Source organism: Schistocerca cancellata, chromosome 2 (genome assembly GCF_023864275.1).
Source record: "Schistocerca cancellata isolate TAMUIC-IGC-003103 chromosome 2, iqSchCanc2.1, whole genome shotgun sequence".
NCBI lineage: Eukaryota > Metazoa > Arthropoda > Insecta > Orthoptera > Acrididae > Schistocerca > Schistocerca cancellata.
Genome location: NC_064627.1, coordinates 804,596,498 through 804,613,781, shown reverse-complemented (window position 1 = coordinate 804,613,781; position 17,284 = coordinate 804,596,498). Strand labels below are relative to the sequence as shown.

The 17,284-nt window shown below is 43.0% G+C and overlaps 1 protein-coding gene across 1 annotated transcript; it reads right to left on the bottom strand.

Annotated features, from left to right (window-relative positions):
* Nucleotides 1-1,290: 1,290 nt before the first annotated feature.
* On the bottom strand, nt 1,291-17,020 carry LOC126158794 (uncharacterized). The gene is made up of 7 exons (XM_049916468.1): nt 16,978-17,020; nt 15,689-15,906; nt 6,690-6,947; nt 6,472-6,595; nt 2,094-2,338; nt 1,759-2,007; nt 1,291-1,664 (listed from the first exon to the last, which is right to left on the bottom strand). The coding sequence occupies exons 1-7, from the start codon at nt 17,018-17,020 to the stop codon at nt 1,533-1,535; spliced, it is 1,269 nt and encodes a 422-aa protein (XP_049772425.1). The 3' UTR covers nt 1,291-1,532.
* Between the last annotated feature and the right edge of the window lie 264 nt (nt 17,021-17,284).

The window sequence follows — 17,284 nt, the reverse complement described above, 5'->3', positions numbered from 1 at the left end:
TTTCAATTGTAAACGTCCACTTCGGTTTCACTGACTGGTGTCAAGACCTGGCTCTCGTGTTAAAGACGCATTACGTCAAAAATATGTGTGAGTGTGATATATGGAAGTAAGACGTCATGGATGACATTGTGAAAGAGGTTGAATAGGTATGAAAATGTAAGAAGGGGTGCAGGAGCCATTCGAAATTTTCACCTGGGGTGAAAAAATCCCTGGAGACAGCCCTGTTTGAGGGTGCTCTTGGGTCCAACTATCCGTCTAGTGCAGTGAAACTCAGGGTGCGAGACAAAAAGTAAAGGAGACGCACATTTCTGAAGACAGATATAATTTAATATTTTTTCAATAGTTGTGTTTGAATAGTGATCCTTCTCGTAAGTAGCATCCTCTCCAGAAGCGTTATCCATTTTGTACAGGGTGACAGTATATCACATAAGACTAATGCTTTCATTTATCAGATCCCAACATCCAATATTGATCCTGTGATAGAAGTTCTTTGTTATACAAATGTAACTTACAGAAAAAGGGTAAGGCTGCAACAATCTTTATTACTGAACGACTAATCTGGGGCATGGTCACCCAATTCCAGTTGTAGGTTACCTGTCTTACAGCTTCCAAGGGCAAGAAATGTGTGATGTTCAGTTTGTCACATACTTATCAACCAAATTTAAAAATTTGAAATGGTGTCATAATACACTCATTAAGAGAGCCAAACTTATGTTAAGGTTTTAACACAATAAATCAAGTATTACAGTTAGGAACCGTGTATATATCTGTAGGCAGCACAAGTCACTCACTGTGCACGAATCGATGACCAGGGGACCAGAGGGGGCCACCCCTCCCTTCTGGCTTTCAGGGAAAGGAAAACGTGTAGTGTAGTAAGACAGTTTTCTTTCGAGAAAATGGTTGACTGACAAGTCGGAAATGCGTAGGTTTTTAACAGTTTCGAAACTGGACCTTCTTTATGGCTAATTACAAGTCACCATTTGTCTTCCAAAATATTAAGCATACTGCAATACTGCATACCCCCATGTATTACCCCCTCCCCCCTCAAACTTTCGTATTACTTATGCTTAACGTCGAATACTTAACACCTTTACTCATTTCGAAACTTATCAGACGTTTGAAGCTGTTTTACTCACAGAAATTCGACCCTTCAAAGAGTCCGGGGTTTAATTGTACCAAATTAAGACAGCAGTGAAGCTAGGTCAGTAATAATACCACAGCATCATATTGACACTATGTTTTTTCATTGTATTTAATGAATTCTTACAGTGAAATAAGAACATGACTAGAGTATTTTTTTATTCAGCAGTTCACAGAAACAAGGATGTAAAACTACGAAATTAACTCAAACAGAAACCAGGGTACTTTGGTACGATTTAAATCTACCAAGTGGGTTTTGCTGTTACAGTACTAATTACGTACTTAATTAGATCACACCCTATATCCACAATGGATTTCTTTCTGACATGTTATAAATATAGTACAGCGTTGATGGTGTTATCAGTAGCTGTAGTTGGAGTATTATTTCTACATTACGCACTAGATGGCAGGCCGATCATAGCATGGAATAACCGAAGCAGTTCGTCCACGTCGACGCCGTTGTCTAGTAAGTGATGCTTCAGTTCTCGGTACTCCGGCACTGCCAGTAAGTTCAGCACGATTTGCTGCAAAAGACAAACAAAGGCAAAGAGTTAGTTTTGGTGGGGAAGGAACACGCGAATGTCTACCAGCAAATAAGACTTTTAGATAGCAACTCACCATAAACTCAGGAGCTCTCATCCTGTCGTACATCTCTTTGAATTCTGGACTGGTTTGAAGCTTCTCCTGGCAAAGTGCTTCAAGCTCCTCCTCTGGAAGGATGGCTATGATATCGTCGACCATACTAGACAGGCTTCGACACTGCTTCGTGTCAGAAGGCGGCGTTAGCTCCGGAATGCCAATTAAATTGTGTACCCAGTTGATGTAGTAGTAGACATCCAAGCCCGAGTCGTACATATAGTCCAAAAACTGCAAAGGGAGACATTACTGGATCACTGTGCTTGGACTGAAACTTATGCTGTTCTTGATGCTTACACGGGTTGCAATGTACTCACATCAATGTACTCTGGAATTTCCTCGAGGGCAAGAAGTGTCTCCTTGAAATCCTCAGACTTGACGAAGGCGACGACTGCCTGCAGCTCGGTGTCATTGGCCAGGTGATCTTGTACAATGGCACGGACTTGGTCCATAGGAATGAGGTCAAAAAAGTCTTGGAAGTCATCCTCTAGGGTCCGATCCTCTCTCGTAATCACATTGGCTGCAGGTGCACTATCGATAAGTCCTTCGATTTTATCAGAACCTGTGATGGGAAATGAAGGTATCTTGTTCATAGCTAACATTAAAATGTTACACAACCAGCAAACGTTCTCGGAGGACAGTGATGCATACGCATGCTTTACATCTTCCAGTTCTGACCATATATACTTGTAACACTGTGTTAGGAGTAATACACTGCCGGCCACCCAAAATGCAAATGCAGTATCCAAATAACGTAAAATTTGCAACATGCGCTAGAGGCGACAAAGGATTCACATGATTATCATTTCAGCGCAGGCACTCTTTACGGGCGCCAATAGTGCCACCTGGAAGCACCATATAAAGGGGGAACAGACGGCTGTGTGGATATATTGGAATTTTATAGTTCTTCCATGCCGTTGTTTTGCGTATGTAGCTTCAGTATGCCTCGCTGAAGACAGCAAGCATCTTTCGAGCACGTTTCAGAGTTCGATAGAGGAAGAATAAATGCCTATAGGCATTGCATTCGACAGACATACTCTTGGGAAGATCGTGTAGAACAGACGAATAGACGGTAGTGCATGAGAAATGATAATGGGAATTCTGACAGACACAAACACAAGCATAAGACTCAGATGAGCACCATCAGTAGAGTTTGAGATAAAGACATTCGTCAAACAAGAAGATACAGTCACCAACTTTGTTCATAATAGCACTGGAAGAAGTGGTCAGACAGTGGAGAGCAACAAAGATGGAAATTTAAATACCAAAGGCACACGTGAATCTTAGGTAGGGCCTATCTACATAGAAAAATATGTAAAGGTTCGTTTATTCAAAATCGCATATTTCCGAAAGTTCTTCGTCGATTGCTTGGAAATTTTGATACAACGTTGCATTCGATTACGCATGTGTTTTTATAAACCATTTTAAATATATATTACAAATAAATAAATACGTAACATATAAAAGGGAAACGTTATTACCAAAAAATATCAAAACGTTCTGAGTTGTGCGACAAAAACGAAAGTTGGTAGGCCTGTTCCATTCAAATTTCGCGCCAGTCGCACAAGAGTGGCGCTAGTAACGCCACTATGAGCATACAAATCAGATTTGTTTTAAATACAAGCTGTAACGGCTGTGAGCGTTATTTACCTCTTAGATTGGACGTGGTGAGTTAACATTAGTCAAAAATACCTGTAGGGTGACAAAGACGCCGTTATCAACATCTCACTGAGTACGGACTAGGTCGTGTAACATGACTACGAGAAACTGGATGCTCCTTCTGCGATACTGCAGAAAGACTTAGCCGGTATATAGCCTCTGTGCATGATTGCTGGCAGCGGCGGTCACGATAGTGTACTTCTGCAAGAAGACTGGGCTCTGGACAGCCCTGTGGTACCCCTGAAAGGTAAGGCCATCGTGTTCAGCGTATGGCTCTGGCACTTCGTACTGCATCTGCAGAAGCAATCTGAGCAACAGTTGGCGCAATAGTGACGCCACGAATTGCTACAAATCAGTCACTTAATGGACAACTGCAAGCCAGAGGCCCCGTAGTGTGCATTCCGCTGACTCCAAACCACCGCCATTTGCAGCTTCAGTGGTGTCAATCGAGAGCTCATTTGAGGCCAAGGTGGAGGGAGGTCTGTGCTGTTTTCTGATGAAAGCTCGGTCTGCGTCGATGCCATCCATGTGCTGGTTAAAAGGAGGCCAGCTGAAGGGCCGGCCGCGGTGGCCGTGCGGTTCTAGGCGCTGCAGTCTGGAACCGCGGGACTGCTACGGTCGCAGGTTCGAATCCTGCCTCGGTCATGGATGTGTGTGATGTCCTTAGGTTAGTTAGGTTTAAGTAGTTCTAAGTTCTAGGGGACTGATGACCTAAGATGTTAAGTCCCATAGTGCTCAGAGCCATTGGAACCAGCTGATGGCCTGCAACCAACCTGTCTGTGCGCTAGACACACTGGCCCCGCACCTGGAGTTATGGTCTGGGAAGCGATTTAGTACAACAGCAGGAGCACTCTCGTGGTTATCCCATGCACCCTGGCTGAAAATTTATGCGTCAGTCTGGTGACACCACTTGTTGCCATTCATGAACAACATTCCAGGGTGTTTTCCAACAGGATAACGCTCAGCCACGTACCGCTGTTGTAACTCAATAGGCTCTACAAAATATCGACATATTGCCTAGGCCAGCTTGGTCACCAGATCTGTCTCCAGTTGAGCACATGTGGGACATCAACGGACGACAATTCCAGCGTCATCCATAACCAGCATTAACCATTCATGTATTAACCAAACAGTGCAACAGGCATGGGGCTCCATTCCACAAACTGACATCCGGGGCTAGTGAATGCATGCAGGTTTGCATGCTTTCATTCAACATTCTGGCGGTTATTCCGGTTATTAATGTATCAGCATTTCACATCTGCAATGGTTTATCTCGCGCTGTGATCTCGCAATGTTAATCACTGAAATACGTACCCTAGACAAATGTGTTACCGAAATTCCATTACTCTAATTAATTGTAGGTACTGGGATTGTTTCATATCTGTGTATATAATAGTGAAACATTGTTAGCGAACAGGAAGCTGTATTTAAGGTTTACTGGCTTCTGAAAGGAATTCTACAACAGAATCTGAATATGCAATAACAATAAATAAGACTGAAGGTCAGAGGGGGGGGGGGGAGGATATGGACAGAGGGGTGGGAGAAAATGGAGATAGATAGTGGAAAGGAGGTGATCGACAGAGAGAGGGGGCAGGACAAGATGGAGAGAGATGAAGGAAGAGGAAAAAAGATGGACAGAGAGGGAGAAGGTGACGGAAGGAGAGAAGAATTGGGAGGAGGAGATGGACGAAGAGAGGCGGAGAAGGAGATGACAGAGACAAGGGAGAGAAGGAGGTTAGGACGTATATCCAATTCCCATACATATTAGAAACGTGTGCTTTCTCCTTTCTTTTTTTCCATTTAACTAGACTGAGCCAGGGCAACGTCTGTCTGGGAACAGCTGGTATGCAATAATAATAATAATATATCTGCAGACGCAAAATCCGACAAGGCAAAGTTGGGGAATGCGGTACCATATGCGGCTGAGACGATAACACTACAATGCTTCGAATATGTGTGTGACTTCATGCACCTGCTAAAGCGCCATGTAATTATAGGAGAAATTAAAAAAGTAAATACTGATTTGTACAAAATCGTTAATCTCCGAAAGTTCTTTACCGATTATTTTTCGACACTCAAGTAGGTGTATAAAAACACGCGCATATTCGAAAGCAACGTTGTGTCAGTATTTTAAAGGAATGAATTAATAACTTTCAGAAATTTTAGATTTTGAACAAAGATCTTGAGATTTTTGCTAAGAACGTATTCCCTTTAATATATGACATATATTTACACATACCATATGGCACTCCAGCTGTTAGGTAATCGATGAAAAACTTTCTGAAATTTACGATTTTGAACACACTAGCGTTTACATTTTTGGTTATGTACCTTATATAAACGAACATTTACGTCTATATACGGACAATAGAAAACTACTGAGAAAGAAAGAGATGGTGAGAGATGGACGTGAAGATCTAGTGAAGAACTGTACTGTAGAAATCAAACTGGAAAGGTCAAAATTTTTGGGACTTGAGATCATGAAGAATAAGGATAGAATGACTAAAATAGTATATAAACAAAGGGAAGGACAAGAGGAAATAAGGGAAAAATGGGTTTTTGAACTAAGGGAATTGGTCATAATTGGGGATCAAGGTGGAATAGAATGAGAGTTGGAAAAGCAAATACACCACGACTAATGTGCCAGAGATCAACGACAGATGAAGATAGAGGAAAAGGGTAAAAGTCATCAGTGCAACATACAAGAGAAAAGGATACTGAAGGTCTCGGAAGAAGAACACGAGAAAAGAAGCGAAAGGATGAAGATGTTCTCGAAGGAGAAGAAGAAAGAGTAATCCATGAAGGAGATCCTGTGATCCTATAAATGCTGTAACGAAAGAAGAGGAAGAAAGATTGTCTTATGACAGAGCAGCAAAATTACTAAATTTCTTTGTAAGATTTGAATATAGAACTAATCTATGCTACGTGCAACAGTTTCTAAATGTTGTGTTTAGGTTTTGCCTACAAAGACAATTCAGCTGGAATTCCGAAGGCCTGGTCAGTTTGCAGTGTCGAACATTCTGGTCTTGTACGTACCCGATGGCAGGCCGATCATTGCGTGGAACAGCCGCAGCAGCTGGTCCACGTCCACGCCATTGTCCAGTAGATGCTGCTTCAGTTCTCGGTACTCTGGCACTGCCAGCAAGTTTATCACGACTTGCTGGAAAGGACACAGAATGAAGAAAGAGTCAACTTTAATGAATGTGAAACAGACGAATGCCTACCAGCGAATAAGATTTTTGGCTGTAGCTCACCATAAACTCAGGGGATCTCATCCTGTCGTACATCTCCTTGAATTCTGGACTGGTCTGGAGCTTCTCCTGGCAAAGTGCTTCAAGCTCCTCCTCTGGAAGGATGGCTATGATATCGTCGACCATACTAGACAGGCTTCGAGATGGCGTAGATCGCGTCGCATCAGAAGGTGGTGTTAACTGAGGTATGCCAATTAAATCGTGCACCCAGTTGATATAGTAGTAGACGTTGAGGCCAGACTCATACATGTAATTGAGAAACTGCAACAGAAGATTACTGATTACCATGGAGGGTGGACGTGCGCTCTTTTATCAACTACAGGTCATAAAGTTATAATTAGCGCCGCGGAAAAATATAGATACGACGGGGGACCCAAAAGAAACCAGATTGTTGTCATAAAAAATTTATTGATGAACCTTTTTACAAAATTACTTCAGTCACATTCAAAATACTCTCCATTACATGCGATGCACTTGTCAAGTCTCTTTTCCCACTGTTGGAAGCATGTTTGGAACTCTTCAAGTTTGATATTGTCCAGTGCCGTTTGCGAAGCTGTTTTTACCGCCTCCACATCGTCATAACGCTCCTCTTTTACCGTTTTTTTTTCATTCGTGGAAATAGGAAAAAGTCGCACGGGGCTAAGTCCGGCGAATACGGAGTGTGGGGAACGACAGACCACCTCTGAGATGCCAAATAATGGGTCACTCGTAAGGCCGTGTGTGCTGAAGCGTTGTCGTGATGCAGAAACCAGTCGCCTGATCGCCAAAGTTCTGGGCGTTTCTTCCTCACATCCTCTCACAGACGCCTTAAAACATCCAAGTAAAAGTGCTGGTTAACAGTCTGGCCAGGGGGTACGAATTCCCAATGCACAATTCCACGAACATCAAAAAAGACAATGATCATTGTCTTCACATTTGACCTCACTTGCCTTGCTTTTTTTGGCCTGGGAGAGTTGGGAGTCCTCCACTGGCTTGACGCTTGCTTGGTTTCTGGGTCATACCCGTAACACCAACTCTCATCCCCTGTAATGACTTTGCTCAAGAAGTTTGGATCACGTGCAATCTCTGTTTTCAAGTCCTGACACACATTCATGCGGATGGTTTTTTGCTCCTGTGTGAGAAGGTGCGGAACAAATTTAGCAGCAACATGTCTCATGTGCAAATCCTCACTCAAAATCCGCTGGCACGATCTCCAACTGATTCCTGTCTCTGCTGAAATTTGGTCGATCGTTTGGCTACGATCCTCGTTGGTCCTTTGGCGGACCTTTTCAATGTTCTCATTTCGCGATGTTGAAGGGCGTCCAGAACGAGCTTGGTCTTCAACACACATCTCACCACGTTTAAAGCCCAAACCACTCGAAAACCTGTGTGCGGCTCATAGCGTCCTCCTGGAAAGCATTTAGTGTGTCCCCGTTGCAGTTTTTTTAAGCAGGAAACAAAATTTCACACACACTCTTTGTTCTTTTAAAGTTGCCATAACGACTTCGCAGAGGTAACCCGCCAACAGTCAGAGAAACACAATACCACACTTGCACGTTCAGCTGCACAGAAGTTTCATGAAGGTCTCTATTAATACCATCTAGTGTGAGAACCCTGCACTACGTCTATGGGTATCAGCGCCCTCGGAGTCCGGTTTCTTTTGGGCCCCCCCTCGTACATAATATATATATATATATATATATATATATATATATATATATATATATATTGTTAGCTGCAATTTGCAGTCGTGGTACCCACTGAAATGTCTGTACCACTAACGAGAGTAAAAAAAAAAATGGCGCAGCTCACTGATATAACGAAGTATCGTGCAGTGATTCGTTTCCAGTAGAGATGGGCAAACTGAAACACGCAACTGTTTCGAAACAAATGAAACAGTACAATGTAATGTTTCGATACGCTGTTTCGAAACAGTGAAACAGTTTGTGTTTTGTAATCTAATAAACCTAGACATTTTATCATCTTGAATGTCTACTGTATAGGTATGTCCATATAAACACAAATGAGGTGCGAGAGCACTAATCATATCGCAGAAAGTATGAAACTATCACTTAGGCGTCTTGGCAGTTTCGTATTTCATGCAGCAAATACGCTGCTTTCGTGTCGTATGACTTTCATACTTTTCAATTGGCTGAGGACAGCCATAGCTGAAGACAGAAGAACCACCACGAACGGAACTGGAGGTGGGAGCGAACTGCAGAAACAACTGATATGGTACTGGGATTCCCACATTCCGCTAGTATGGGAATATACCCATCCTGCTAATTCCCATGCACACAAAGGGAATCATTGTGGATAATAGGCACAGTGACTATAGACACAAATAATGCCAAATAATTCGAATAAATAACAAAATATAACAGAAAAAATTTTGTCTTTCAAGGTGTTTCGAACCGTTACTATAAATTCACCATGCTTCCCAGCCCTTCCCGTTCACCATTACACTATCAGTGATATGTCAAACAGATTGCTTGCAATTATACCTACATTAAATTTATGTATATGTATAATAATTGTCACTCTACGCCTTTTTTTATTCAAAATGTTCTAGGCTTACTTGCGTTTCTTAATATGATTACTGTACTTGAACAGAGAAATGTATGTTATAAAAAAAAGTGTAATTTAACTGAATGATTTTCACATATTTATTATTTTGAATGTGAATAGTATGTGTTGTTTTATTGTTTGGTTAATGTTTATAAAGCAAATGTTACGCTATTTCGGAATAGGACAGTCATCTAGAAACGAAGCTTTATTTTCGGATATCTTAAGCTTCATGTTATTGCTTTTCAAAACGATTTCGACACTCTTGAAAGTGTTTCACGAAGTGGTATGTTGTGTTTCAGTACCTGTGCCGAGCCCGAATCTCGTCCGACACAGAGCAGAATGAAACATCACTGTTTCGATACAATCAGTCCGTTCCAGACACAGGTGGACTGAAACAGCCTTATTTTGAAACAACGATACAGTTTCTGTGTCTGGCCCGAGATCGAATCTGGTCCGGATATCCGAGACAGGGGCGGAATGAAACACCACTGTTTCGAAACAGTGAACCACAGCCGTTCCGAAACACTGAAACAGTTCCACGTATCGATACACTGTATCGAAACATAGAAACAGTGGCCAAGTCTAGTTTCCAGTGTTTGAAGCACAACAACGCTGCAACAATCCATGTTGAGTTGATGGAAGTGTACGGCAGTAGCGCATTATGAAACACTGTCGAGTCACATTAATGTGACCACCTGTCGGAAACCTGAACAACCACCTTTTGCAGCGTGTACGACAGGAATGTGGAGTCATGGAGACTCAAACCATGGCCAGTGTGCTAGGTTTCTCGTTGAGGATCAATGGCGCAAACAGCCCCGTCGAGGTGCTCCCACATATTCTCGACTGGATTGAAATCCGGCGAGTTTGGTGGCCAGAGGATTACGCTAAACTCATCCTGGTGCTCTTCAGACATACACTGTGAGCTGTGTGACACGTTGCATTGTCCAGCTGCTAGATGCCACCGTGCCGAACAGAAACAAATTGCATGTAGGATGGGCGTAGTTTCAACGATAGATACATACTTGTGCTGATCCATTGCCACGAAAACATTTACCGGAACGTAACGCTCCCTGCTCTGGCCTGGATCCTTCCCACGATTGTTGCAGGTTCATGCACGCGAAAGGCCATCTGTCCACTGGAGCGTAAAACGTGACTCAGTTGAAAACGGCAACTGTCGTCGTTCAGCGGACGTCCAGTTGCGGTATTGGTAGCAAATTCTAGCCTTTGACGCTGATGAACAGCAGTCAGCATGTGTGCAAGGACCACAACCGTCGTTAAGTCCTGTCATCTATAGCGTCCCCAGTGGCACGTAAAGTGCCCTCCGCCACACACCGTTGGGTGGCTTGCGGAGTATAAATGTAAATGTAGATGTAGATGTAGAAAAGACTTAAAAACAGTATTTATAAAGAAGAGACATTTAAAAATTGAATAATATGCATTTTACTCACATATCCATATCGTAATAATTTCTCTGTGTAAGTTTCGGGGGCAAAGAAATATAACAAAATGATCTAAAGAGACGACAAGATACGCTCTTTTGTTAATTTTTGAGTCGTCTTCACTTCTCTTGTCTTGGTTGCGTGTAGACGGACATCTTGCGAGTGCTGGCAAATGTAAGCATATTTGTACTAATTAAGCAGATAATATATTGATTTAATATCATTGTTCACTTTTAATTTGTAAGAGGTGATCCCGATTTCATGTCCGCCTTCCTTGAATTAACCTGCATTCGAGTAATTTACAGTGCAACAATCGCAGCGGCCGATGCATCCAACGACGCCATTACGTGGCCATATTAACTTGTAAAAATTAGCGGAAGCGAAAAACTCGCCCGCCATTAACATAATATACATTTTTCTCCACAACCGCCCGACGTTGCAGAAAATACGTAGCTTTAAGATTCTCATTTTCAGTACCATAGCCGAGAGCCAGAGCCAGGACTCCGACTACAATGCAATGGTTAACGGAGGTAAGAAAAAATACTCTCGCGCGTGTGTGGGCCGCAATTGTAATTAATAACTAAAGATTTTTTGCTTTAAAGTGAGCTGACTAGCCGAGGAAATTAATATGAAAAGTTTATTCCATTATTCAACTTATATGCTCATATTTTAAGATTCAGCGAGTCTAAAGTTCATTAACGTAACACGTAATTTATGCTGAAGATTAATACCGTTAAAAAAGAGAACTTCACAAAATCATTTAATTGTAAATCAAAATAAAATGAAATTTTAATAAGGCCCTCCACGTAAGTCGGCAACAATCAACATAATAATAATATATTAAATTACGACGGCCGATGGACGCGAGACATCTATTGCCTGCGGGGCACCACAGTTGCCTCAGGGCCGCTTTTGGATAGCGCAATTTTGCCATAGACGGCATACTTTAACGACGGTGGCATTCGACAGTTTATAAACTTAGCCGTTCTGGAAATGCTTCCACTCTTGGCCCGAAAGACGATGATCATGTCCTTATGGACGTCACATAAACCGCTCCGTTTGTGCGTTACAACAACCAATGCCCTGTTTTCCACTTCACTTCACTTCGCACAGGGCTGAGGGATGGACCCTCTTCAGTAAACGAAGTTCTAGCGCTTATGCGCTTCTCCTTCTGAAATGGTGTGGTAGTAATAAGGGGTTACATGGTGGGTGTTTTTGGTCTTGGCTTTTGTGCTGGTTTTATATATATATATATATATATATATATATATATATATATATATAAAAGTTGAAAGGATAGTTAGAGTGATAGTGGAAGAAGTGGGAAAACGAATGGCCCAATTGACTGGCCGTGGATTAAGACTAAGTTACAGATTAAAGGAGAGGAGGAGGAATAGTGAGAGATAGTGAAAGCGAAAGGCCATTGTCCTGGCCTCTTCTTCTTCTTCTTCATAGCGGCGTCTTGATGGTGGTGGTAGTCGGTCTTGATGTGGCGGGTTGGGGGGTCGGGGAAAGAGAAAGAAGTCAGAGAGTGACAGATGGAGAGGGGAAAAAGGAGGCCTGTCATAATTAGGCCAGCATTTGGGATGGTGTGGGTGTGGGGGGGTGGCGTGTTGGGGAGTGAATGACTTGACATGTTGGGGGGAGTGTTCTATGGTGTGATGGAGAATGATTGTCATGAGGTGAGATGGCTATTGCATGTGAAGTCATGGGGGGCGAAACAAAAGGTCAGGCCATCGAGTGGTGGCTAGTCGGTGAACACGGGTACCCAGGGATAGGATTAGGGGATTGGGGGAGTAACGGGTTTGTTGGTAAAAGGAGTTGGCTGCGGAGAGGATGCGGGTGCGAAGGAGCGGCACTTCGGCCGTTTTCCACTTCCTTCTGTCATGCTTTATATACCCTCCACTGCTAGTGTTGCCAACTGCTGCTGTGAGTGGTTATTGCCCGTTGACGCCGAGCATAGGTGGTGGTCGCACCAATGTGATTCAGCCGTTTATTATGAGCTGGTTGGGTGGCACACAGACGCTTGCAGTGTTGTCGTACAAGTTTGAATATCGAAGAACGAAGCAGACGACCTCTCTGTGCAGAATTTGGAACGCAAGAGAAGAGGAGGCCCTAATGGTCTAAGACCAGCGTATCACAATCGAGGCTATAGTGGAAAAACTGAAGATCAGTTGTGGATCAGGCTTCAACATTTCGAACATGAGCAAAGTGGTCACCCTGTGGGTTTAGCGATTGCCCATATCCTATCAACAAGATCATCGAACGAAGGCGGCAGCGGAAATGTTGCAACAATCCAGATGCCCTCTTCAGCCGCCTACTCGCTCCTGAACGACTGCTGGGTATATCGGTGTCATCCCGAGACGGCGGAGTTGAGCCTAAAAAGGCAAAGAACAATCGCCAGACAAAGTTATGCTGAGCATCTTTTGGGATTGCCGCGTGGGATTAGCCGAGTAGTTTAAGGCGCTGCAGTCATGGGCTGTGCGACTGGTACCGGCGGAGGTTCGAGTCCTCCCTCGGGTATGCGTGTGTGTGGTTGTCCTTAGGATAATTTAGGTTAAGTAGTGTGTAAGCTTAGGGACTGATGACCTTAGCAGTTAAGTCCCATAAGATTCCACACACATTTGAACTCTTTTGGGTTTACCATAGTGTGGTGGCAACAGATTATGCTGAAGGTGGATACCGCCACAGGACCATATAAGCGAAACTTCCTAATGATGTTACTGTTGCCAAGACGAAGCATCGCAGGAAATTGTCAAATACTGTGCTTTTATTCATCACAACGCCTCAGGTCATTTTGCATAGAATGCAGTCACACCTGCTGTTTCCTTATGCTACCGAGTTTTGCCTCGTCAACCCCCTCCCCACATCCCCGTATTCTCCTTAATGGCACATGGCACTCAGTGACGTCTTTCTCCGTCCTCAGATGAGGAAAAAAATGCCTAGCACACATTTCTAGAATTGTGCCGAGGGGATTATCACGTTGTAACGTTTCCCGAACAGCCAAACTGCAAACCTCTGCAACCAACTTCTGCGCCACGTTATCCATTGTTGGAAAGAACGTTTTGCATTGAAGATTAAATACATGTTCCAGTCATATTAATGTGACCGCTGGCTACGTTCTAGTCAACGTGCAGTAACTTCTCACAGGTGGCAGATGGCACCACTAGTGTGGAGGGTACACAATGGGTGTCCGGAAAACAGTGCAGTCATGCGTGTGATGCAGAAACGGAGTGATTTTTCTGACATCCAAAAGGGCGTGATCATTGGCCCTCGGGTCAAGGGTGGAAGAATTTCCGAAACGTCTAAGTGTGTAAACTATTTGTGTGCTGCCATTGTTAAAGTATACCATGCATGGTACGATGGCGCTATCCAAACCCGGCGCCGAAGCATCTGTGGCGCACCAAGGGCAACAGATGACTGGGGTGAACGACAGCTGCAGAAATGTGTACAGGTGAACAGACGTGCAACTGTTGGGCAACTGACTGCCCAAATGAACCAAGGGACTACAACAGTGTCTCCTCAACGATCGTTCAGCGAACATTGCTGCGTATGGTCCTGTGGGGCAGGCGCCTGCGTCATGCATCTGTGCTGACTGCTGTACGGTGGCGACGAAGACTGGAATTTGCACACCCGTACCGCAATTGAACGTCCACCGTGTGGCGGTAGGTGGCCTTTTCAGACGAACTATGTCTTATGCTCCATTGGCGTGAAATACGTGAAAGCAAACACACAGCAACCATCATCGAAAGGGTCCACGCTGGAGAACGGAGCGTCATGGTGAATGGAATGTTTTCGTGGCATTCCCTGGGTGATCTCGTCATTTTGGAAGGCACTAAGGATCAACAAATGTACGCATCTATTCTCGGGGACAGTGTCCACCGTACATGCAGTTTGTTTTCCCGTAGCACAGTGGCATCTACCAATAGAACAACGCAACGTATTACACAGCTTGCAATGTACGTGCGTAGTTCGAAGAGCACCAGAATGAGATTATCATATTTGCCTGGCCAGCAAACCCCAAAATTTAAACCTAGTCGAGAATCTGTGGGGCAATCTATTGAGCTGTTTGTGCCATGGATCCTCAACCGAGAACGTAAAGCATCCGGCTACGCACTGGCGTCAACACGGCTCCAAACCCCTGACGGTACCTTCCAGAACATCGTTGGCTCTTTTCCTGCGCTGTACTTTGCTGCAAAACGTCGTTATTCAGGCTTTTGACAGGTGGTCACATTGAAACTTCTTTATTTAAATGTGTGAGTCTGTACTTAAATTACTGAATGACTGAGACCCACAATATCCTAGCGCAAATAATTAATTCAGAAGAATGGCCCTGATTAAAAATAAATCCGAACAATAACCTATACATTTCATTAAGCATTTACCTCACAAAAATCTTCATTACGCGAACTACTGCAATACAACGGGCGTCAATACTGCTAGCTAAATAAAAAATTCTAACTACTAAAGCCATTAACTACTAATAGGCATGTGGTTAGCAAAGGAAAGATTTTGTTGCGAACCAAATAATTTATTTTTTACCTTAATAATGTGACATCCAGTTCAAACACGAATATAAATCGTCATTGACATCTAGTACAAAGGAATGTAATCATGAGTAATATTCAATCTCCAAGTCGAACATGTACAGATCGTTAGCCTACGATAACACTTCAGACCTCTACCCTCCATCACGTCTAACATCCATCACTGCTGGCTGTTCACCTCCAGCTGCCCAACGGTACTCCTATCACTGCTGGCGACTAACTTCCAACTGCACAACACTACTGCCGATTAACTTCCAACAACGAATCCGACAAGCCACAGAGTCTCTTACTAAGAAAGTGCAGTCAGAGATCCAATGCAAAGCGCTACACAGCGCTGCCAACACACAAGCAGCCCACTTACAACATTGATGTGACTGGACAATACGTGTAGAGATGAGCCAACAACATCACCAAGTTCGTTGGTCGCTGCTTGGTTTTGTTTTTATTTCGCGGATTGCTCTGTACTCACCGCAATGTACTCTGGGATTTCTTCAAGAGCAAGGAGCGTCTCCTTGAAGTCCTCAGACTTGACGAAAGCGACGACAGCCTGCAACTCGGTGTCATTGGCCAGGTGATCTTGCACTATGGCGCGGACCTGGTCCATAGGAATGATGTCGAAGAAGTCTTGGAAGTCATCTTCTAAGCTGCGCGTGTGAGCGGCCGTTAGTGGGATAGGAATTGCTTTCCCTGAAATGTTGCGGAAGTTGAAATGTTAGGTAACCTCAATATGATATATGCACGTACTGAACGCTTGTGCCTATATTATCAAAATGATGTCAACTATTTTTGATAGTTATTTGAGGTGCCGCATTAAGATTGGTCAATTTCATCTTATGATGTGCCAATGAATTATTCTCGAAGCAATCTCTGCATACTTTATTAAGATATTTAATCCAGAAGTGAAAATCAAGACATTAAACAAATTTTTAAGTCTGTTGTCGAATATCTTGTACAACGAATTCCAGTGCGTTAGCAATTCCAACACTAGCGACGCAATGTGTTCATACTTTCGGGAGATTTGTTGTCATCTTCTTTACAATTTATTCAGAAGTAAATGAACATTAATTTAGTGAACTCAAAACAATTATGTCTCTTTTAGTGTTAACACTAATCATGTACATCTGTAAACTGACTCGTTCCAGATCATTTCGAGACAAGAACCGTTCAAACCATCTACGGAACATTTAACTAAGTAACTGACTCTACAGGCCATTTAATTATTTCATATTTCACAGAATAACATCCCACTCGGAAAGACAAAACCTCTGTATAAGAAGAGAAAAAGAAAAGACGAAGTTTCACTCCCAGGACAATTTTATTCACTTGATAAAAAGCACAGAAAACACATCTCCCACGTAAGATGTCGCTACATAAGTGGGTCTCTCCTTTACATTTGACAAAGATAGGGCAAGGAATCTGATGTGTCAGACGACACTGAAAATGTACCACGATTCGACTGGAGTGATCCACAGGAACCATAAAAGTCAATAACCGACAGCAGAAAACAGATTACCAATTCAGCGTGTCACTACGTTTTACTAAGAAAATGAGAACCATAAAACGATTTATTTTTGTAACGAATACAAGGCAAGTTTATAAACGAAAATACAAGGGATACTGACGAATATCACTCCAGAGGTTAAATATACAGACGAAACTTTGAGTAGGAGGGAGCACAAGCCAGTAGTTCAACCTCAACAACAAGAAAAAGGAAACACAAATACTTTCAAAGTGATTGCTTTGAATTGTATACTATACCTGCAGCAAACCCGATGACGGCGAAAAGAATGAGGTACTTCATCTGAAAAACACATTAGGTATCGCTTTACCAACACTGAATTATTTTCTGATTTTATACTTACAGTATGTTCAGTGCATGGCACATCAAATCGAAACGTGTCTCCACAAACACAGTAAATGTATATGTCCATTTCACTTACCTTGCACTCTCCCACGTCGTTGCGTGATGCTGAAATGCCTGCCGCTTGCCCTTAGTTGAGCTCAATTTATAATACCCATTTATCTTAAGAGTGATGCTCTCGCAACTTGCAGAAGTGGCGTGGAA